The sequence below is a fragment of the Aethalodelphis obliquidens genome, unplaced genomic scaffold, assembly GCF_003676395.1.
Source record: "Aethalodelphis obliquidens isolate GAN/ISIS:26980383/991018 unplaced genomic scaffold, ASM367639v1 scaffold48, whole genome shotgun sequence".
Taxonomy (NCBI): Eukaryota; Metazoa; Chordata; class Mammalia; order Artiodactyla; family Delphinidae; genus Aethalodelphis; species Aethalodelphis obliquidens.
The window spans coordinates 1,957,387-1,981,247 of NW_020837992.1; the positions used below are offsets into that span (position 1 = coordinate 1,957,387).

At 51.4% G+C, this 23,861-nt stretch overlaps 1 protein-coding gene across 6 annotated transcripts in view; it reads left to right on the top strand.

The window, feature by feature from the left end:
- The window catches only part of NFASC (neurofascin), a 191,578-nt gene that overhangs the window by 118,890 nt on the left and 48,827 nt on the right, over positions 1-23,861 (top strand). For all 6 annotated transcript variants that reach the window (XM_027082734.1, XM_027082729.1, XM_027082731.1 and 3 more), the window contains exons 4-11: positions 1,912-2,017; positions 3,791-3,987; positions 4,457-4,579; positions 7,698-7,868; positions 18,476-18,587; positions 19,028-19,212; positions 20,527-20,658; positions 23,140-23,283. In XM_027082734.1, coding sequence (XP_026938535.1) covers positions 1,912-2,017; positions 3,791-3,987; positions 4,457-4,579; positions 7,698-7,868; positions 18,476-18,587; positions 19,028-19,212; positions 20,527-20,658; positions 23,140-23,283 — 1,170 coding nt within the window. The remainder of the gene's footprint in view (positions 1-1,911; positions 2,018-3,790; positions 3,988-4,456; positions 4,580-7,697; positions 7,869-18,475; positions 18,588-19,027; positions 19,213-20,526; positions 20,659-23,139; positions 23,284-23,861) is intronic.

Sequence of the window (23,861 nt, forward strand, 5' to 3'; positions counted from 1 at the left end):
AAACTCCCCTTGCATAGCTCACTGCGGTCAAGTCAGAAAGCTTTGAGGTCACCGTGCTCAGCCTTCCCCCAGGAAGCGATCACTCGGAAAAGGTCAGCTCACAACACCGGCAGTGTCTGACATCCCCACCAGCATGAAATAAGAATGGCATACAGAAATATAATCATGTAATATATATATTGTATAATTGTAAGGGAAAAAGTTATAGCAACACATGTTCTCTTTTCTGCAGACAAATTTTAACCAAGCCCTTCTCCCCGCCTGAGTATACCCTCTAAAACCTCTGAAACCTTGCTATTCAAAGTGTGGTCCACAGACCACCAGCACCGCCATCACCAGGCTGCTTGTCAAAAAGGCAGAAGCTCAGACCCCGCCCAGACCTACTGAGTCAGAACCTGCATTTTAACCAGACCCCCCTGCAAGGTGATTCTCATGCTTCTCAAAGTGTGAGAAGCCCAAACCCCAAACATGCGCACACCTGTACATGAGCACATGCACATCTCAGGTGAGCGCCGGGGAAAATTTGTGCCACCTGCCTCTTTACCCTCTTTGTAAAAAGCACAGAAAGGAGTGGTGGGCTCTGCTTCATCCCCAGAGTTTTTCAGAAGCAGAGTTTCCCTAGAACAATATACTTCTGCCATGAGCAGACGACGATAATTCATCCGTCCCTCGAGTTTTCCAAAGGATGGCAAAGGAGGAGACCATGAGGAGAGAAGGTGCTTTCAGGTGTGAAAGAGAAGAAGGTGTAGAGGGAGGAGTGAGGCCTGTGGACCTGGCTGGGCCCTTGGGCTTCCCCCTGTAGCGGTGGTTCAGATCCACTCCTTCCCTGGTGCCCCCAGCCTCACCCTTGCACCCTTGGCTAAGGAACCCGCTTTTCTCGGGGGCATCTGGAGATGACAGGCTGCATCTTCGGACCCCAGCCTCTTCTGAGCAACATTGCCACTCCTGATGGGAGACATCCCTGGAGACGTCATCATTTGGTCAGAAGGTGGTCATTCTGCTCAACTGCACAGTCTGGTCTCCTGGGGGAGGCATCACCTTCTCCGTGAAGCACTTGCGGGTCTGTCCCCACCCCCGTTTGGCTATTCACGGAGTTCCGCAGCTGGGAGGAGACAGCCCGCACGCTGCCCTCCCCAGGCCTGCCTCGCCCTCTCCCTGTATGCTGGGGTGTGAGGCCACCTGGGCGATCAGTCGTGTCCGACCACAGATAACCGATAACCATTGTCTTCTTTTCTCCCCCCCTCACAATGCTAACCCATCGGGAACTAACAGCAAGCATTCAGAATGAGCGTAAGTCCCCTGGGTGCCTGTCTGCACTTGTGCCTCCGGGAGTTAGGAGGGCAGCAAGGAGGGGCGGGAAAAGGCCAGGGCGGAGATCCCTGGAGAACTTTGGAGTCCGGGACTGGGAATGAGAGGAGCTGGCTCTTTAGCTGCAGACAAGTAAGTCCCTGGGAGGGCTTCTAGGGACTGAAGCATCTTTCAGCTCCAGCCTCACCACAGTTTGGCCAACTGTTGATCCTCCAGGGCTCAGAAGGTTCTGGAAATGGCCGCTAGGTTCTGGAAATCGAGCAGCTTTTGGCTCCTTTATTCATTCAACAAACATTTGTCAAGAACTGTTGTACGCTAGGCATTGTACTAAGCACTGGAGTACAAGAATGAGTAAAACAAAAGCCTGGCCTTCAGTTTCTCACAAAGATATTATGAGATCTTAAAGGGATTCTTCTTATACTTAGTCCTTGACACACACCCCCTTTCCTGCAGCCCCGTTTAAGGAGCTGGGTCTCTAGAATGGGGCGCTGTTCACCCCCCGCTTGCCTGCTTGTCTGTGTGGCTCCTGAAGCTCTTAATTTCAGCCGCTCCCCAAGGGCAGGTCCCTGCAGCCCTGACTGCCCACTGTGTGTGCCGTTGCAGTGTCCCAGCCCCCAACCATCACCAAGCAGTCAGTGAAGGAGCACATCGTGGATCCCCGCGATAACATCTTGATTGAGTGCGAAGCAAAAGGGAACCCTGCCCCCAGGTGAGTGTACTGGCAGGTAAATCCAAGCTGGGTGGAGGGAAAGGGGTCTGTGTAGAGGGCATTTAAACCGTCCCCTTCCCCCTGGGTCTGATGATAGTTGAAGCAGCTGAGAAATTAACTGTATCCATTCAAAAAATGTCCATTAGGCACCCACAAGGTAGAAGGTACAATTTGGATAGCCAGGAAATTTAGCTGATGAGGACACTGGGGGCCAGAAAACTCAACTGGCTTAAGTTCACACCAAAAAGCCAGGACTAGGTATTAAGTTTTCCGACTTTGAGTCAAACATTCTTCCCACTGCCTATGTTCCCAGCAGCCACCCCATGCTTAGGTTATAGGAAGTTCCTCTCAAGGCTAACTTGAGCCTTTCATTCTGAGCTCGTCTCTACTTATTTGTGTGCACATCAGGATCACATGAGGTGTCAGCAGACATGAGTTGCAAGCCTGCTGTGCCAGGCTCTGTGTGAGATGTTCCTCACACTGTCTGTTCAAACACCTCACTGCCGTTTGGGGAAGGACTCGTGTCCTGGTGAAGAGGCCGTAAAGTGGAGGCACAGAGATGTGAAGTACCCGATCCCAGGCCTCTGACTGCCCAGGCCAGGTTCGTTTCTACCAAGTGATAAGCGTTGGTGATAAGGATGCAGGACGCGTCCACCACCTTCAAAACAGCATCCACAGGCCGGAGCTTTCAGGAGCCTCATGCTGGATTCAGACCCAGATGTGACAGGCCCCCATGTAGAGTATGTCTGTCAGCAGGAGAAATGAGGCGGGTGGAGCCTGCCTCAGGTGTGTGGCATCTTGCTTCTGCCTCCCTCCCCGGGTGTGCCTGAGATGGTCTGGCCCAGAGCTGTGAGCCCGGGAGCAAGCAGGGCCTCTCTTGCCCATGACGGGAGAAGCAGGAGTCACCCTGAAAAGTCAGGCAGGGCACTGGTGACCTTGCTTCTGAGGTTTGGTCTTTCTTCCACGGTCCTTCACAGGAACAATGACTCTGAGACACCGAGCAGCCGCTATGGCTCCTGCTTCTTTTACTTAAGTCCTGGGCAGCTGCAGACACATGTCCCCCCAGGAGAAGCAGGGATGTTCTAGTCTCTCCACCCCGGGGCTCAGTCTTATTAAGGCTGCCCTTTCTTTCAAAATTGCTCCTCCCGAAATGTACAGCCACCGTTTTATAATCTGCATCCACTGATCTCCTCATAATCAGTGGATCTTTAATCTTTATAATCTGCATCCAAGATCTCTTACCTATGCAGTGGCATAGGTAACCCGGGCCATTTCGATTATCAAGTAGAAGACACAGGAGGAACAGGGCTGGCTCTCGCTGATGTGTTCCGGTCACAGGGAATAGGAATTTGGGTTTGCATTCCTAGTCGGAGGCTGGGAATGCTTGGGGGTGGAAGTCGCAGCTGACTCTGGATTTAAAAACTCAAAATTGCTGCCTACTCCTCTAAAGAGCACAGCCCCCAGGGGCTACTTGGTATCTGTCACTTAGAGCCATGACTCCCAGCCTGGGTTGGGTAAAACTACTAATGTCAGGGACCTGCCCCAGGGGTTCACCTGGGTGGGACCCGGGTCCTGACATTTTATCAGGCATTCCAGCAGGTCCTGCTGCTCAGCCAGGGCTGGGACCCATTGGTCTGGAGGAACAGTTATGGGCCTGAGTCAGCGTCTAGGGCCCTGAGATTCTGACCTGGAGCTCAGAGCCTGGAGCCCACCCTGCTGCTCTTCGCTGTCCCTGCCCACCCCCCTCCAACCCACCCCTTTCATTGTCCACAGCTTCCACTGGACTCGCAACAGTAGGTTCTTCAACATCGCCAAGGACCCCCGGGTGTCGATGAGGAGGAGGTCTGGTACCCTGGTGATCGACTTCCGCAGTGGCGGGCGGCCAGAGGAGTATGAGGGGGAATACCAGTGCTTTGCCCGCAACAAGTTTGGCACGGCCCTGTCCAATAGGATCCGCCTGCAGGTGTCCAGTGAGTGCATGGGGCAGGCCCAGGATGCCCTGGGTCAGTGGAGGGCAGGGCATGGAGGGTCATTCCAGAAGGGTTGCCCCACCCTTGTCCTGCAGGTACCTTGGTGCCCCACGTGTCCTGCTTGCTTTTCTGCCTCTGAGCAGGGGTTCACCTCCCCCAACTCAAAAAGATTCCTTGGAAAAGAAGTTTCCAAAACGGTCGTGAACAACTTCACTGGCCACTCCGGGCGCAGGGCGGGGAAGGAGAAGAGGCTTTAAGGATGTGCATCCAGTCACATGAAATAGGCCTCTCCCGCCTCTCCAGGGCTGCGCCTCGCTTGGATTCACAGGCCCCGTTCCTCTCTCATGCCTCCCTTGTTCTCCCATTTCCTCCTCTCTTTGCCCTCCTTGCGTGCCAGCCTCTAACCCTGCTCCTTGCCCCAGCCCAGCCACCACTCTCATCGGATCCTCCTTTGTCTGTTTCTCCCTAGAATCTCCTCTGTGGCCCAAGGAAAACCTAGACCCTGTCGTCGTTCAAGAAGGTGCTCCCTTGACGCTCCAGTGCAACCCCCCACCTGGACTTCCGTCCCCAGTCATCTTCTGGATGAGCAGCTGTAAGTCTTGGGGGCCTGGTGTTTTATTTCTCTTTTAATCTTAGGGAGTGTTAAATGGGGAGGGGTCTTCCCAAGGCTAGACGACCTTGACTTGTGAGAAGCAGATATAAGGTGGCCATGTGGCAGAGGACCCCGGCTTTGCAGAGAGAGGTTGCTAGGGCTCACTTTTTAGCCTGGCTGCTATTAGCTGTGTGATCTTGAACAAGCTGCTTAACATCTCTGGGCCTCAGTTTCCTCCTCTGGAAAAAATAGGGCTGGTAATCGTACTTATCTAATAGAATTATTGTAAGGATAAATGAGTTAATACATCCAAAGTGCTTAGAACAGGGCCAGACACACAATAAGTGCTCAGTAATATTTGTGAGGATTAAAAAGAGGAAGAGCAAAAGGAATGGGACGGAGGAGAAACTGATTTTCAGTCGGCCAATTGAAGGCAGGTTGAAACCAAGCCTCCTCTTTCAGTCTTTGGTGCAGCTGGATTTACTCCGATTCACTCTTCTTGTAGGACAGAAGCGGGATTCAGGAATGAAACTTCTGATAAAAGAGTGATGGGGAGACAGGATGTTTGGAGTCGGGGACAGAGTACATCATTCAGAGCTTGTCCTGGCTCAGTTTTGGACAGAGGCTCACTTAACTGCTCTGGACCGATGTTTATTCCTGTGTTTTCAGTCAGATAAAGGGAGAGGGCATTATGAAGATGGATAGAAGACTGCTATCTATCTGAGCATCACCCTGGCTTCCTTCCTCCCTCCCTCCCTTCCTGAATACCTCCCATCCCCTCCTTCCCCTCCTCCTTCCCTATCTATCCATCCTTTCATCAATCTATAGATACTCCTCCCTGTCACCCATCATTCTCTCCATCCCTGAATTTTTTTTTTAATATTTATTTGGCTGCGCCGGGTCTTAGTTGCGGCACGTGGGATCTTCTTTGCCACGTGCGGGATCTTCCTTGCAGCATGCGAACTCTTAGTTGCGGCATGTGGGCTCTAGTTTCCTGACCAGGGATCGAACCTGGGTCCCCTGCACTGGGAGTGTGGAGTCCTAGCCACTGGACCACCAGGGAAGTCCCCATCTCTGAATTCTTATTAGCCTGCTTCCTAAGGAGGCTGCTTTCAACTGTTTTGCGAGGTGAGGATGGCTTTGGGCTCGGTCATTGTCCCTGCCTTGCCTCATCACCGTGAGTGTGTGTGGGCGGCAGCCTGGAGGGTGGGTTTGTTAGCTGACAGTTCAGACTGTCCTCTCGTCCCCCGCCATCACACCAAGTTGTGTCCATGCTACCTCCTGAGCAAATCTCACGGCCCTCCTCTTTTCATCCTCTCTAGCATCTACCCAGCACAGGCCACCGTCGGCTTTTCCCTGGGTTAGAGTAATCATCTGTACCTGGCCTCCCCTGGCTTTCTAAAAATGTAAAACTGATTCATTCATGCTCAGAGTCCTTCATTGCCTCCTCATCACTTCCCATAAAGTCCAGACCCCTTTCCCTGGCACGCAGCTCCTGACGTGGTCCCCTCTGACTCTCCAGCCCTCCCCCTACCCCCGGCCTCTCCCCACCCCCACTCCCCTGCTCAGGCTGTGGATTCTTAACATTAGCACACACTGTTCCTGCTGCTTAGAAACCACTTAGGTCCTTTCCCTTCTGCCTGGTAAATGTCATGCAGCCTTCAAGTGTCAGCTCAAGCCCCAGAATGGACTGAGTGCTCCTTCTCTCAGCTCATCCCCTTCTCATCTGGGGCTTCCCACGCACCACACTGCATTGCATTTATCTGCTGTCTCTTCTACTAGACCGAAGGTACTTTGAGGGTAGGAACTGTCTTTCTTTTTTTTTTTTTGTGGTACACGGGCCTCTCACTGTTGTGGCCTCTCCCGTTGTGGAGCACAGGCTCCGGACGTGCAGGCTCAGCGACCATGGCTCACAGGCCCAGCCGCACCGCGGCACGTGGGATCTTCCCGGATCGGGGCACAAACCCGTGTCCCCTGCATCGTCAGGCGGACTCTCAACCACTGCGCCACCAGGGAAGCCTGGAACTGTCTTTCTTATCTCTCTGTCTTTCAGCAGTGCCTAGCACAGTGCCTGATGCCTACAGTAAATCTTTGATAAATGAATTGAAAAGCTCACCAGCCCATCATTGGAAAGTTGGCATCATTAACCTTTAAGAAATGCTTTAAGAAATGGTGACTTGATAAACAACAAGGTCCTACTGTATAGCACAGGGAACTATATTCAATACCTTATAATAACCTATAATGGAAAAAGAATCTGACAAAGTACTATATATATATATATATATATATATAAACTGAATCACTTTGCTGTATACCTGAAAATAGCACAACATTGTAAAATAAATAAATAAATAAAATAGAACCACTTTTCAAGAGAAAAAAAAAGAGAAATGGTGACTTGAGAAACAGTCGTCAGGGATGAGAATGAGATACCTGTGAGCAGTCAGCCTTATTAAGTATACTTTTTTAAACCTAACAGCCTAGAAACCTGATCATTTGAGTTTACAGATGCAGTGCTTGAAAGAAACGTAGATTATGTTGTCAGCATTCTCAGCCACTCCTATGATGTCATTAATTCTAAAAAGCACACATTTTCATATTTTAACATCTCTAAAATTGGAAGGTGTCCTAAAATTGTTCGTATGCATCATTGATTGGTATACCTCTTACAATTATAATTGGTGGTGCTTTTTCTTTCTTGGGGATGAGTAGACGTTTAAAAAATAAAACAGGTGAACTTGACTCCCAGTTTGGGGAGAATCTGAAGGATTGTGTTTCCTCCCTCTGGCCTCGGAGCCAGTCAGATCTTTTGTGGCATGAATAGGAGATAGAAAAGCATGGTCACGGAGCCTGAGCATGGTGGGCAGGCAGGTCTGAATCGAAATCCTACTCCCCTCTCACTGCTTTTGCAACCCAGATCATGTTAAATCCTCTGCTTTCTTATCCTTAAAATGGGAATAAGCCCTGCCTCAGAGTTGAAAGGATTAAATCAAATAATGTCAAGCTCCCAGCCCCCACCTGGCCCTCTGTAGGTGCTCAATTACCAGAACTATGATGATGTTTATTACTGTTATCGTTACAGCTAACCTCTCACTGTACCTCTGCTTCCTTATAGCCATGGAGCCCATCACCCAAGACAAGCGTGTCTCCCAGGGCCATAACGGAGACCTGTATTTCTCTAATGTGATGCTGCAGGACATGCAGACGGACTACAGCTGCAATGCCCGCTTCCACTTCACCCACACCATCCAGCAGAAGAACCCATTCAACCTCAAAGTCCTTACCAGTAAGTGCAGGCCCCTGCCCGGGGCTGGGAGCTGGGGGCTGGGGGCAGCAGCCCGCTGAGCCCGAGCGGCCCCTGGCACCTGGGTCTGGGAAGAGCCTTGTCCCCAATCTTGACCTAGAAATCCTTGCAGCTCATTGTGCCTGAGTGACTTTAGCTGCTGTTCAGCCACATCTCTTGATTCTGGAGCCTTGAGTTAAACTTGGTCCTACTCCACACCAGCGCTTCTCAAATTTTGGTGGAATCAGAATCACCTGGCGGGCTTCCCTGGTGGCGCAGTGGTTGAGAATCTGCCTGCCAACGCAGGGGACACGGGTTCGAGCCCTGGTCTGGGAAGATCCCACATGCCGCGGAGCAACTGGGCCCGTGAGCCACAATTACTGAGCCTGCGCGTCTGGAGTCTGTGTTCCGCAACAACAGAGGCCGCGATAGTGAGAGACCCGCGCACTGCGATTAAGAGTCGCCCCCGCTTGCCGCAACTAGAGAAAGCCCTCGCACAGAAACGAAGACCCAACACAGCCATAAATAAATAAATAATTTAAAAAAAAAAAAAGAATCACCTGGCAAACTTGGCACCCGTACCTAAGCCTAGCCCTCTCCTGCCCGGCAGTCTGGGGCCTCTTTGGTCTTCATTAGTTCTCCAGGTGTTTAGGGACACACCACAATTTGAGAAGCACTACTGTAGGTGGTCATCCACCATCGCTCTCATGCAGCCAGCTTGATTATTTCTAGCCTTTGTTTGGTTATCTTTATTTCTAGAATAAAGCAACAGTATGGAATATCCACATTAGTGAGTACAGCAAAATGAATTGTGTTTGATTCTGTAATAAGTATATGCTGGACCATGTGGAGTCTCTGTGTTTAAAAGTTGCAGGTTTATCTTTTAGTTTTATTTGTTTTCAGTTTTATTCCCTGATTCTGTTTGGCTGGTATCAGAGTGAATCAGCATTTCCTGACCCATTTTAGCATTGTGACCCTCCACCAGGAGAGAAAGAAGACAGTCAGGTCAGAGAGACACTTTTTTTGCCAGGTGCCAGCCGGCCTGGAGCTTTGGCTGCAAAGTCCTCAGCCTGCTCAGGACATTGAAAGTGGCTGTGTTGGTTTACACCATGGATTTGTAACTTGCCTTCTGTAGAAAAGCCCCCCATAGACCTTCGTCTGTCTGACCCAGCTCTGAGTGTTGTTTTCAATGCCAGGGGCAGAGGCGGTCATGGGGGAGGCCAGGCAGAGGGCCCCACGTGGGCGCGGGCAGTTTCCGCAGGTCGAAGGAAAGAGGCTGAGCCCTGGCTTCCCGGAGCACACCCCGGAAGTGGGTGGGTGGTTGATGACGCCTCCTGGGTGGGCGCAGGCGGTGGGGGAGAGGCGCGGGTGAGCTCACCCCTCGGTCAGGACAGGTGGGCTCTTCTCTCCCCACCAGTTCCTGCTAGTGATGGGAACCCCTGGTGCTGAGAGTCAGCCCTGCCCCACGCTCCGTCTCCACCGCAGCACGGAGGGGGACCCACAAGAAGCAGCGTCCCTTCCGTTCCCCTTCTCCTGTTGTGGTCCTTTTCTTTCTTCCTTTCTCTTCATGTTCTTCCCTTTTCTTTTTCACTTCCTTCTTCACTGTTTCGCCTCCCTCTTTCTTTCTCTTCTTTTCCCCTCTCATCTTTCTCTCTTTGAACCCCGTTTCACCCTCGTCTAATTCTCCCTCTCCTGCCTGTACAGCTCCCCACACACTGCTCTGAGTTGCCCGTGCTCTGGTAGCCAACACGATGGCCAGCAACCCAGGGACAAGCCCCCCTTGTTCCTGGCAGGGTCGCCCAGCTCCGATCCACTTGCTACCTGTTCCCCTGGTTTTCTTATTCCGGACCCAGGCCCAGAGAGGAAAGTTGGGTTGTCTGAGGTGTCGCCTCAGTGCAGGGGCGATCGCCTGCCAGCTGGCTGAGCTGGGGAGGACAGTGTGGTCTGCCCAGGACCTCAGAGGGGCCTCCGGAGCCAGGACAGAGCAGGCAGCCTTGGGCAGTGGGAGAGACAGGAGTACAAAGAGCAAGATGCTCCCTGGATAGCCTTCAGTGCCATCACCTTGAAGTCTGCCTGCTGTTTGGGGACTGAGTCAGGTGACCATCTGCGGTCCTGAGCAGAGGCCCTCACTGTTACACGGGGTAGAAGCAGGGAGATAGAGGTGGGGAAGAGCCTTCCTCTGTGGAATTAAGCAGCTGGAGATTTCAACAACATTTACAAGTTGAACTTTCCAGAAACATCCTTTTCCCTACCAGAGGAGGTAAGGGATGTTTGTTTCTGCTTCATTTCTGGGTCCCCTACTCCACTGAAATCGCTTTCCCCCAAATGCTGAGAAACCCCCTGGGTGATGGGAACAGAACCCTGTCGGCTTCCTGGAGTTCTCCCAAGGGCAGCTTTGGCTGGGAGCAAGTTCTGGGCATCCGAGCCAGCCCAGAATTGGGCACAGTTGCTTAAAATAACTCAGTTGTGCTCTCTCTGCTTTCCTGCCTGGAAAGGACACAAGCTTTTTCTTGTACCTTCAGAACCAGGTCTGGGGGTGGGAGACAAAACAGGCAAGTTGGGACAGCTTCAAAGACTGTTCTCACCAGGGTTTTCTTTCACAGTCTGCCCATTGGGGAAGAAATACATCTCATCACAGCCCAGTTTTTATTACCTGCATTAAAGGAAGAAGAGAAAGGGATCTAATACCAAATACTGGGCAATATAAAGTCATTTTAATATTTTGTTTTGGGATGCAGTCAAAGACAAACAGTGAAGTCGGAGTAACAAAGAGATGCCTGCCCCACTTTGTCCACACCACACAGGCACCGGGTGCCTCCTGGGGACAAAAGGCAGCCGTGGTGAGGGAGGAGGGATGGCCCTGAGGCGGACGGTGGAGCGCTAACCCTGCTTCCTTCTAATGTCTGTCGTCTCAGGGACCTTCTTAAAGGAGTCAGAAAGTCTCCCTAAATCTCTCAGATGTGCTCCAGAATCCACAAACCGAGAGGTCAATCCTGAGCTTGGTCACTTCTGTTTCGCCTGGTGGCACTGGGAGCATGAAGCAAGGGCCCTTTCACCTGTGTGTGCCCTGTCCTCCCCAGGAGGGGGACGTCACCACCCAAGGCCAGTTGCTGCCCCTCCCGCCCCTTTGCCACCCTGTCTCTTCTTTCCACTGCAGATCAGTTCCCACCTTTAGCTCCAGATAAACCCACGCCAACTTCCCAAACGCAGGCTAGGTCTTTTACAACTCGCTCCATTTTAAAGGATGGTTCTGAATAATGAAACTCCTTCTAGCAGGTGTTAAGCAAATTTGCGATGCAGCGCAATGCGGGTCCCAGAAAAGAGCTCGCCTTGCCTCCCTGGCATGAGTGGTAACAGGATTTGATCTGTCTTCAAATATGCAAATGTTCTGGCAGCACCTCTCCCCCCTCAGGCAGCTGGGCTCAGTCCAGGCTTCTCAGGGCCGTCTGCTTGGCTTCCAGTCGGCTGTTCCACTCCCCACCCCCTGTTGGTACTGTCAAAACTTGAACCCAGTAGCTGGAAGGGGACAGTGATAGGAGAATGAAAATCTACTTAAGGATGTTGGCATGATGGTGCCCTATTCCAGAATGCCTTTTTCACTGAGGATGAAGTGCCCAAAGGTTTTAATTACGTAACATTGGAGCCCACTGATGTTGTTCCTTAAGGAATGGCTTCATCCCAAGCTAGTCTAGAGAGCTCTGAACCTCTGTCTTAGTCAGCAGGCCTTTCCCTGTTCTAAGTGTAGAACTCACAGCTCACACTCTCTCCCCTGTCCCAGGCTGCCTTTCTAATCCTAAAATCTGAACCTCGGCCTGGCCGTCCCCACCTCCCTGGACCACTCCTCACCTCCTCAGAAGGAGGGCTTTCTGCCAATAGACACATCTTGGAGACCAGGGCGGTGCCCACCTGGACAGGCTGGGGGGTGTTTGTTGCTGGTCAGCGCATGATTGCTGGACAATGCCAAGGGTCTCTCTGTCCCACTCTGTCGATGATCTGTTTCTCTCTGTCTTGTCCCCTCATTTACCTCCCACCCCTTGCAAGTTAACTTCTGCTCAGGTAGGGTTTTGCTCTTGCCCCAGGGCTCACTAACACTCCTTTCTCTTCAGCGACCCCAGGAGCTGGCCTGATCCAGAGTCCTGGGAACTGAGGATTTTGGTGGGAAAGAGTTGTTCCAGTTGCTGCGGGATACCACTAATTCTTATCTCATTTGTTTGAAAACATAGTAGGACCAAGCAATTAAAGGTCAAGCCTAATTTCTTTATTAAAAAAGAAACATTATTGCCTTCTTTTGCAGGATTTAACCTTTTCTTCCCTTTCGGGGGCTGTTTTGTGTTGCTTGTTCTTCACCAAGCCCATTTCCTTTCCAAATATGCTGTGTGTTTCCTTTGCAAAAGACCACTGGTGCTCCCTGGTTGTTTTGTGGCTTTGCATTTCTGTTGTTCTCTCCCGTTTATGCCTCCATGACCTCTCCGTGGTCCCTGTTTGCTCACCCTCTTTTGTTTATTGCAGACCACCCCTATAATGACTCGTCCTTAAGAAACCACCCTGACATGTACAGTGGTGAGTCGCCGTGGTAACCTTCGGAGTAACCTTGCCGGTCCTAACCCCAGTTTGCCTAACTTGACTGATACCATGCCATTAACTCACGCTGGGTACCGAGTCTGACAGTTGGCCAGGTCAGGATACCAAGGCGCCACCTCTAGGGCGCTGCTCACGGGGAGGAAGGTGGCCAGCATGGGAGGGGAGGTGCAAACCCTTCGAATGTGCCAGCCTCCAGTCTGAGTTCTGGACAAGTTGGTCAAGCCAGGGTAGGACTTCAAAAGAGCTTCTTGGAGGGTTCAGTAGAAACTTAGGAATCAGTGGTGGATGGATGGAGAATACCTGAGGATAGGGAGTTCCCACAGGCAGGAGGAAAGGGGAGGTCTCGTCTCTATCGGTGGTTTAAAGAACACAGAAAGCTTTGTAGTGTGTGCTTAGCTAGCTCTTAAGTGTCTGGATGTGAATTGCCTGCATTGGCCTCTAGCCTTAGTTACTGGGGGTACCATTTCACAGGTCCCATATCCCTTTAAAATCCATCTGGGAAATAGGAGGAAGAGTCTAGCTCTGAGTTCTCTTTCAAGGTAAGTATAAAAGAAGTTGGACCATCCACTGCAATCTATCACCTGGGTCTCTTCCCTGCTGTGGGAGTGCATGCAAATCCAGTGCCCGTCCACCCACACATTTGCAAGTCATGGAATAATTTCCATGAGGCCTGTTTCTAACTCATCACACAACTGGTTGCTCAAGCTGATTAGTAGAGTAATTGGCTGTTTCCACACCTGAGCTACCCCCAACCATGGCTCAAGAATGTCTTGTTTTCCTTGAGCAGCCAGAGGAATCCTCATTTGCTGGCTCTGGAGAGGCAACTGGCTCCCATCATCAGTTATGCCTGGGAAGCTGAGGCTGCAGGTCCCCAGGGGGGTCATTGTGGGCTCAAATAGATAGGAAGTGTCTGTATTGTGATGTGCTAATATAAACAATGATCGGTGTCTGGACTCGGGGGTGGGAAGAGGGAGTGAGAGCCAGCGAGAGTGGCAAAGGCTTTAACTTGGCACCGGGCAACCAGAGCCACATTGAGATCCTGCCAAAGAGATTTACTGCCCGAGGAAGCAGGGGACCTTTGTTGGATTCGGGGCATTGTTTGTTTTCAAAATAATGGGGCCAACCACCATTGTGTCAAGAGCCCCGGAGCATTGGTGTGGAATGTGCCTTTTTCTCAGTTGGACTCCGGGTAATCTGTTATGGAAGTATTCTTAAAGCTGGAGTCTCTCAAAGCCAGAAGGTCTCTTAGAGGCCATCTGGTCCAAGCTCCTTGCTTTATAGAAGACAAGCCACTGAGGGGGACATGCATACAGAGTTGCTTTATCAATTTTATAAGTTTAAGCGATTCCAGCCATTTAAACCAGTTTGTGACCAGTGGTAGATATTATTGTAAGTGAATAAGAAGGAGTTATAAGAATCACCCAGGGCTATGAAACCAAGCAAAACTCACAAGAGCTCAGAAGAAGATGGACTTCATCTCCTCAATCCAAGGTAGAGTGGGGCTGACCAAGTATGACCCCAGCTGGAAAGGGTATAAAGCCAAAGTGAGGTACATGTTGAACAAAGGACAGCTAACTCGAATGCTTCTAGAAAGAAACAGAAAGTGAAAAGAAAGGAAAGAAGATAAGGTCCTTCCTGAGTTCAGGGAGCTGGACAGAGAGACACAGTATGATGAACAGTACCCAGTACACCTCTGAACTTGGCTTTGAAGTATGCTGCTTTTGTAACAGTAGGGCCAGCCCATGGCTATACTTTGTCCTAGTGATCTCTATAGTGGTTTAGTATCCTCTGAACACATGCCAGATGCCCCCTGACCTGCTGAGTAGCAGGGGGAAGCTGGTCTAAAAATTGTAACTTGCCACTTAGGATTCATCCAGGAAAGGAGAAAGGAAGATAAGGATGTGTGCTGTGAGGCAGACTGCCTTGAATTAAACTCAGCCTCCAGGACATACCATTGAGTGACCTTGGGCAAGTCATTTAGTGTGTCAGACCTTTAATCGCCTCATCTGCAAAATGGGTGTATTACCTGCCCCGAAGGCTTGTTGTGAAGCTTAAACAGGATAATGTGCTTATGTTCCTAGTGTGGTGTCAGACACAGCAATGATTAATAAATGTTACCATTATTGGTGTTAAAGGCTTAGTGTTGACTATATCAAGTACAGTTGTTCTTTGCCTCTAAAATTAAGAGGGACGTGGAGAACTTGAAGAGAAGCTTAGGGGAGAGAGGCAGGCACAATTATGGGAAGAAAGTATTATGGAGGGAGAAATTTTAGGGCAGACTAGCTTTCCAGAAAGCTTTTCAGATTCTCAGCTATGCTGAGAACTGGATAAGAAAAACCTCCAACTACAGCATGAGGGATTTGGGTTAGATTTATGGAAGAGATTTCCTTGGCAGTAGAAGGTATCAAATTTACTAGACAAAGAGTTTTTCTTGTCTTCTGGGCTTGTTTTGTCAGCCGTTTCTAGAGCCAGAGAGGTGGTGAGATGCCAGGGATCCAGGCCCATGAGTTCTCAGTTCTGAGAATCACAAGTTGCTAAAGGTAGGATCCAGCCGCCCCTAAAAGCTGTTTGTGGATTTCAGATACATCTGACTCATTGAACTCTCTTCTGCTGACACACAGTACTTGACAGAGGGGGAGCAACTCGGGTTTTCAGCCATTTTGACCCGTACTTTTGTAGGAGACAATTGAGGCATTTTTCATGGGCTCTTTAAAGCCAAGGTGGTTGAGGCAGAGGCGTCTGCTGACGTCCCCCTGCTGACCAGATTTCCCTGGAAACTGATGAGCCTGCTCTTGTACCGCATCTTGTGAGAGGCAGGAGAGGATGGACTGCCCTTGGCCTAGAGGTCAGATGGGCCTGCATGGGAAGCTCTTCCCCAATCCTCACAGACGTGAGCTTTAGCATCTGGGTTCTGAGATGCTCAGATATCAGGTCCAGCCCTGAAGATATGGGAGAGTCAGGGAAGCGTCATCAAGCTGGAGAGGCTGGGATCCCCACCTCTGAGAAGGTGGCGGGATCCTATGATGCCCTAAAAGACTCTGTCATCTTCCACCATATAGAGTAATCAGTCGCCTTTGTCTCCGACCCTCCTTCTGGGTCTACGTCTCCAGGGAAAGAAATGAGCTACCCTCCCTTGGGAGCAGTGGCTCCCAAAACCACCAGCTGGATTTACCCTTTGTAAATTTTCCTGCAAGTCCCTTTCATGTAAGACCACATTTTTTTCACGATCTCCCCTTTAGGTCCAGCTTTCTCATCCCTTAATGATACCATGTGTCACCCTGCCTCCTCTTCAAGCTTCCTGTGGCTTTAACAATCCAGCTGAGATGTCTTTGGAGCCTCTTAATGTCCAGCCCAGCTTCTGTTTTTCCAGTTTGGGCCTGACTTGATTTAATAGCCATTGAGGAGAGATAGAATCTCAGCTGAGATGGTAAGAACAATATTTGAGAAAAGCATCACGGAAGAGTTTCACCAGAGCAGCTCATTAAGACAAAAATATCTTTCTCCTTTACGTCTTTGGCCCTTGAATTTTGGTTTTCTTTGGTTTGAGTACAAAAACTCTTCCCAAAGCTGACTGTCAGAAGTAGGAACAAGTAGGGTATCCATCTTTAAAGAGAGAGGCAATATAGAACAGATGCTAGAACACAAGCTTTGACACCAGACGGTCCACAGTCCAAAATCGAACTGGCTTGTGACCTCGGCAAGTCTGTTGACTCCACTGAGCCTCAGTTTCCTCTGTGGAAAATGGGAGTAATACCCACCAAGTTTGCCGAGAGGATCGAACGTGATGATGGTGATGGAGATGGAGCTCAGCCCCAGCGCTCGGCCCATAGTAAACGGCCAAGTGGCGGCCTGATTATTACCTCTGCTTTAGGATGTTCTTCCCTGTAGTTTTGAACTTTGGCTCATTTCCCAGTAGCTTCTCCTCCTTTGGAACAACTCTGTGGCTGCTAGCCCACATCCTACAATTGAAGGATTGCTGTAACCTTTTTATAGTCACAGCTGCAGTGTGTCAAGGCAGCCACAGCAGCCCTCGGTGTTCATTTCCCCCTTTCCTGTACTTAATGCTTTGCTGGTCGTGTGTACTTGCAGGGCTGCACGCTATGGTGTGAATTAAATGTCCACAGGGTCACAGATTGGTTTCTGCAGGTTTTGTTCCCATGTGGAAGGAGTATGCCGACTGACTTCCACGTAACCCCACGGTTCGCAGCTCTCCCAGATTCACCAAACCGGCACCAGAGCCTCCTGCCATCAAATCTTCTCCTCATGTGCCCCTGACCTTGTGTTGTCTGACCGTGTGGGTGATTCCGGGATGATGGGTGGGAGGAAGCTGCTGCTTTGGTATCAGGCTTCTTCGGTACTGAGAGCTGGATGCTATAAGAGTTATAGACGGTAACCAATTAACCACATAATGGCTTAACCCCTTCAGTGGCCACTGTTGTATATGTGTGTGCTGGTGGGACAGATGAGCATATCTACAGAGAGAGAGATAACATGGGGTAAATTGTTGCCTTTTTTATTCTCTTCTCCTCTTGAATTTATTCATCCCACAAACACTTACTGAACACTCGATATGTGCCACGTACTGTGCCAGTGGCCTAACTACCTCCACGTTTCATCAGTTCTTCCCCTTGACAAAAGGATAAAAGAGGTGCCAACTCTACGAAACGCACTCCCCTGACGGCTGATGGAGAGAAGCTGGGCGCCCCTAGGACAGGAGCCCCACTGTTCCAGCCAGCCATTAGCTAGCTCAATAAGTCCAGCAACGTCACAGACACAGAGATCCCCCTGCCACTCTGTCCTCATTCTGCCGGCACCCAGTAACAGTACCTGACTCCTGCCGGGAAGAATGCCTCGCTCTCGCTCCAGGCATGTCTGAGGGCTCCCAGCTCCTGGCAGCCCTGCCTCCCCTCCAGCTCTCACCTCTCCAGCTGAGTTGAAGACCCATGAAACCCATGGGTAGGCCCAGCTTATATTTATATTTTTAACTCTTCTTGTTTGCAGTCATACACCTTTTGAGCAGGGGTGACTGCTCCAGTTTCCCTTTGCTTTGTGGTTCCTGGTTGCAAAATCCTTGTTCTTCTCCGTCCCATCTTATCCGCTTCCATAGAACTGTGCTCTGAGGGAGAGGTGAGGCTGAGGTAAGGTGGGGTCCACTGCGCTGGGGTGACCCCAGACTTGCATGACCCCTTCCACAGGGAAATAGCCACCCTGACAGCGTCGCTCTGTGTGAGCCATCTGGCTTCCAAAAGCTGTGTGCATGTCATTGATTCCAGACCCCATGGCTGCTCCAGCCTAGTTGAATTGCAGATCGCCTCTTCCATCTTGGCTGCCCCTTGCCTCTCACCCCTCCCCCAGTCTCTCACATCCAATTAACACCCTCCTCCCCAACCCCCTTCCAGAGTCATTAGTGAAGAAGCAGAATGGTCTTGGCCCCAAAGTGATTTCCTGTCATCTCTGTTCATTAAATCTCTCCATGTCTTTGCTAAACCATTAATAATACTCCCTGCATCTCTGACTGTTCATCTGAGTCTCTGTGGCTTCATCCCAGCTCCTTGTCTCCAGGGTCCCAAAGAGCAGGTTATCCTGCGGCCCCCAGATGTTCCTTCTCTTTCTTCCACTGCTGCTGAGATGGCCTCCCTGGAGGCCGCCGTGCTGGCCTCTGGATCCCAACACGAGATGCTCGGGGAGTAGACTACTCGCTGCTCAGGCAACTCCTCCCCCGTTCCAGGGCCAGAGAGGCTTACTGAACTGGGAGGGAAGCTGGGCTCCTCTTGGCAGATCCTGTAGAGCTGCTCACACACATGTGCTGGTGGGGCCGAGGAGCCCTACGCTTCCTAACACACCTCTCTTAATGATGCCCCGGCCCTTGGGGTGGTCTCAGCGGGGAGGGTCTGGGGCTTGGTGCCTCTGAGGGTAAGGGGGTAAGCAGGAGGGCATGATAACCTTTCTCTCTAGCCCGACAGCTCTGGCCTAGCTGGGTCAGCCCTCTGGGCAATAAGCTCACGAGAGCTTGTTCCATCCTGTTTCAGCCCGAGGAGTTGCAGAAAGAACACCCAGCTTCATGTATCCCCAGGGCACTGCAAGCAGTCAGATGGTGCTGCGTGGCATGGACCTCCTGCTGGAGTGCATCGCTTCCGGGGTGTACGTACAGTTTGCACCCCGACTTCTGGTCACCCTCCAGGAGGCTGGGCTGGGGGTTTGTGCATGCTCTGTTCTTGCCACATTTTGGGGGGGGCGGGCGTTGTGGCAGTGCAAAAAGCGAGGCGAACAGCTCCTAGTGAGGACGATGCAAATCATCGTCATCTCTATCCCACTGGCCGCCTCTCTTTTTTAGATAATGAGGAAAGGAGGTGGCTAGGCTTCCTGTATGTGTGTTAGACCGTCTTGTGACCTTAGATAAGTCCCTCAGGCGCCCTGCGGCTGAGCATCCCCTCTGCATAGGAGGCATCAGCTCTCAGAGGACCTGCATCCTCCTGGGCCCGAGTACACTTGAAGGATACCTGGGTATCCCGGGCTCCATACAATAATAGCAGATAAGTCCCTTCATGATAAGTCCCTGTTTCTCGCCTGGTCCCTCTTAGCCCAACACCAGACATCGCATGGTACAAGAAAGGTGGGGACCTCCCGTCTGACAAAGCCAAGTTTGAGAACTTTAACAAGGCCCTGCGTATCACCAACGTGTCCGAGGAAGACTCCGGGGAGTATTTCTGCCTGGCCTCCAACAAGATGGGCAGCATCCGGCACACGATCTCGGTGAGAGTAAAGGGTACGTTGTGTGTATTTCTCATTACGATGATTTTGCCAGCCCTACGCTCCGTGGCCACCCTTCCCTCTCAGGGTGGTTGGGGGGCAGGGTGAGTGGGGAAAACGTCCAGCACGCTGATTAGTGGCAATAGTGTCCTGCAGGAATGGTGTCACCCCCAGGGGTGTGTGTGTGTGTGTGTGTGTGTGTGTGTAAAAGGGCGGGGGAAAGAGGGAGGTGTTAAGGGAGGGAATCTGCCCTGACCATTGCCCAACTCCTCTTTGTGCCTGGGGCTCCCTCAGCAGGTGCGCTTTCTCCTGTGGCCTATCTGGATCACCCAGAACCTTTCTGTCTTTCGTTTCGCAGTCCTGTTCACGGCGTGTTGTCTTAGGCCTGTGCTGTCTGTATACTTGTGTGTGGTTCTCTTTTAAAAATGGGGCGTCATCATGGCCCAAATTATTTTTCAAAAAATCACTTCCCTCCCCCCAAAGCGTAGATGGGCCACCTGAGCTGTTGTAGGCAACAGAGCACATCCTCTGTGGGGGTCCCAGCCACGGGCTGTGGGGGGGGGGTGCACTAGTCACTTCTCAGTCTGAGTGGTGGGCTGAATGAGGATTGGGGTGATGAGGTCTGAAACCGCAGTGCAAGAACTTTCTAGTACATGCTCAGGTTGACTTGTGACCTTGGTTTCAACACCACGCTCGAACCAGGGGCTCTTAACCCTTATTAGGGTTTCAAGATCTTTGGGACTCTGATCCAAAGGACCCTCTTCTCAAAAAAGTCCGTATCCACATGTTCACAGAAATTTCCAGAAAATTGGAAGGGGTGGCCGGCTAAGAGCGCCTGCTCTAACCGAAGCTTAGTGTCTAAAAGAATGAATATCAGGCCTTTCCTAAATGGTCTGATCCTGCAGCAACAACCGCAGGAATCCACAGGGCCGAGCCCTGCTACTTGACCACCCTCCCTGGCTCAAGCCCTTGGGTGCACACCACGAGTGCCTGGGGGGCTCTCAACGCATTGGCCGCCCGGTCGTCCCCTGAGGATTCCGATTAGTAGGTCGACGATGGGCCCTGGCACCCATGTTTGTTAACAGCTCTTCAGGGAGCCCCAGTTTAGAACTCTTGTTCTGTGAACTTGAAATAAATCAGTCAGCATCTGTAGTGCCAAGCCGACCAAAGGCAGCCTAGACTGTCACCCTATCGGGATGAGCCCTGGGCAGGTGGCGGGGGCCTGGGGCTGGCACTCGGGGGCTCCTGCCTTCCTAGAGGGGGCCCACTGGTTCCTTCTGGCTGCTCCTGTCATCTGACACCCCTGCCTATGCCTGTCCTTGTCTTCCAGCTGCTCCCTACTGGCTGGACGAACCCAAGAACCTTATCCTGGCTCCTGGCGAGGACGGGAGACTGGTGTGTCGAGCCAACGGGAACCCCAAGCCCACCGTCCAGTGGATGGTGAATGGGGAACCTTTGCAATGTGAGTAACGCACTGTTCTCCCTCCTGCCTCTGCTCTGTCTCCTACCAGAGGATGCAGCTCACCATCCCTGCGGGCCAGCCCTGTTGCAGCAGAAGTGAGGGAGTAGCAGCAGAAGTGAGGGAGTGGCCCATCTCTTTGGACATCTCAGGAGGCAGGAAACCTGCCTCATTTGTGTGTGAGAGAGAACAGAAGGCCCGTGGTTATGTTCCCATGTTTAGGGGATTTCTGCTCCCTGGGGTTTTTTCATAAATTTCTGCCTTCTGCCCTTTACAACTCCAGAGCCCAGTTCAAGGGCTAGAGACCTCAGCCTGTATCTATCTCCTGAGAGTATAGGCTCTGAGTGATGGCTGGGGCTCAGGAGGTAGACGAGAGCTCGGGAACTCATTCCCATCGTTTACCCAAGTCCCTCTCTCTGCCGAGGGCAAAATAAGAGGCAGGGTTACGCGACAACATGAAAGATACGGTCAGAAATGAGGGAAAACTTCCCTATGAGAGCAGAGGTGCACAGTGCAGTTACTGAGTGCGCACAGACGTCAGGAAGACTCAGTCCTACCCAGATACCGGAGTGGGTGACTCCAGCCAGAGGTCAACTTTTCACATCATTTTCACTCCAGTTGCATTTACTTTTTAAGTGTCCCGTCCTTACTTTCTCTAAGGGGTCAGAGGAAATGCAAACAGTGTTATCAACCCGATGGGGCAAAAAATAGATGGCAAGACCTCAGAGCCTAACTCACAAGCAACAGCTGATAGAAACAGGTGGCGAGGCAGGGAGACAGGTAGAGGAGAACGCACTTTCCTAGACATTTATTGTGTGCCAGGCACTGTGCTTTCCTCTTATCTCTTTAGCCTCAAACATTAAAGATGAGGAAATGAGGCTCTGATGGTGCAGGGAATTGCCCGAGGTCGCATGGCTGGTGGGTGGGGAAGCTGTGGGCTGCTGTGACAGCGCAATATGTCCGCCCTGTCTAGTACTGAGCACCTAGTTATCCCAGGAAATCTCCTGCCTCTGGATACGAGCGACACACGGACACGGCCTGCCCTCTGCCCTTCTCCCTGTCCTGGTAGCAGTGTGGGGACAAAGCAAACAAAGGCTCTAAACTTCACAGCACCATTAAATAAATGCAAAGTTCAGGATTTACAGCTGAGCCTTGGCCCAGGGAAAGGTCCCCCGTCACTCAAGGGAGTGACCGGGAGGAAAGCTGGTCTGTGGGAATTGCCGGGCAAGGAGACTTAAAGTTGCTGGCATAGGCTTCCTTTGCGCTTTTTTGCTGAGTGGAGACTCTGGAAAGATGATAAGGATGCTGACCTCGGCTTTGTTCACCTGCTGATTCCCTAGTTCCGGCCTCAGACTTGCTATCTGTGGGGTGGAGCCCACGGGGCCAGACCCTGGGTTCCTCTCTGCCGACTTCTGTGGTAGGTCTGAGTGATCCTGGATGAGTTCCTAGATCACGCAAACCAAGTCATCTGGCTCAGTCCCGAAATCTTACAGAGGAAAGGCACCTTCTGGTGGTGAAAGATGAGAAAAGTAGGGATTCTTTACACTTCTAAAAAACTTTTATTTGTACAGCTCATTATCTCATTATCATTCTCTTATCTTAACCTTCCTCAGAGTAGGGGAAAGATGGGAGTAATGCTTCCGCATTTGACAGGTGAAGGAAATGAGGCCCAGAGGCGTTATTGATTTGCCCCTGGTCTTGGAGTGATAACAGGGACAGGTGTGAGACCCCATGGCCACTCCCCAGCCTCTGCTCTCTGCATCCCCAGCCAGTGGTACCAGCAGAACTGCAGCAGGGATTGTCTTCTCAGTGTGCACTCGTCTTGGGAAGATCAGGTAGCTTTGGCAAACGCAGGGACTCATTCAGCTTTCAGCAGACATCGACTTCCGGATTTAACTTTGTGAATGTCTGCAGAGTGCTCTGCTCAGAGGATGGGAAGGTGGTAGGTCCCGTCTAGTTGGACATTGCTTTATCCTTTTCAAAATACATTTGAGTATATGCACATTGAATTAAAATAACAACGACGATAATAATCAGTGTACGCTGAGCCCTCTGCTAATGGCATGCAGAGAATCTCCGGTCATCCTCACAAGAGCCCCCACAAGGTGGTATGTTATCCCCATTCAGTTGACAAGGAGACTGAAGTGCAGAGCCATTGAAGAGTGCTGGCAGGTAGTGTGGTTAGAATTCACACCCCTCCTGTTTCCAAAGCTTACGCTGTCAACCACAGCTGCCCAGCTGCTGTGTAGGTTTGACCGGGATTCCTATTCCCATTGGATGGATTGAGAAATAAACTCTAGTGGGCTCAGTGATGGACCCAGGCCACACAGCTAGGCAGTGGTGGGCCGGAAGCTGGGTCTGAGCTGGCCCAGTGCTACTGCCTCCGTAGCACCCCAGTCCTACCAGGGAGTCCTGGCCAGAGTCCCAAGTGCCCTTCGCCCTGCCCTCCCCCTTTCTCACAAGGAGTGTCTTTTCTGACTGTAGCGGCACCACCCAACCCAAACCGTGAGGTGGCCGGGGACACCATCATCTTCCGGGACACCCAGATCAGCAGCAGGGCCGTGTACCAGTGCAACACCTCCAACGAGCACGGCTACCTGCTGGCCAACGCCTTCGTCAGCGTGCTGGGTGAGTGCACCCCTCCCTCCGCTCGCCTGCCTGGACCTTGCTCCCCTCATGGGCACACTTTCTTCTCCAGTGATTGACCAGGCTGGTGGGGTATGAGGGCGGCAGGATGGGGGAAGCACGGAGACCCAGAATGACATTTGCGGGGAGGGTGGAGGACTTAAAATCCATAGAGCTGGGTGTGCAGACAGAGTTCATTCCATGCCAAAAGTCAGTCTCAGTCCCCTTCCTCCCCTGATGAGAGGAGGGACCGTCTCGTCTCCTTGGTGTGTCCATGTTGACTCTCCTTGGGTTCTCCATGGTCTCGGTGGGAAATAGTCCTGAATATGTTTGTGGCATTCCCAGAGCAGGGAGAGGGCAGTGGGCAGGTGCAGCGAGGAGAAGCCTTGGGGCTGTGGAGGGGCAGGTATAGAAGCTGCTGGAAAATTGGGGGGAACCCTTTGCAAAAGCTGGACTAGATGTAGGGTAGGTGAAGGACAAATGGATAAGCTTCCTCCTTCCTCACCTAATCCTCAGAGGCTTCTTAAAGGTGGGAGGTTGATGGGGGAAGGTATGCTGGTGCTGAGAAAGCTGCTGTGAGG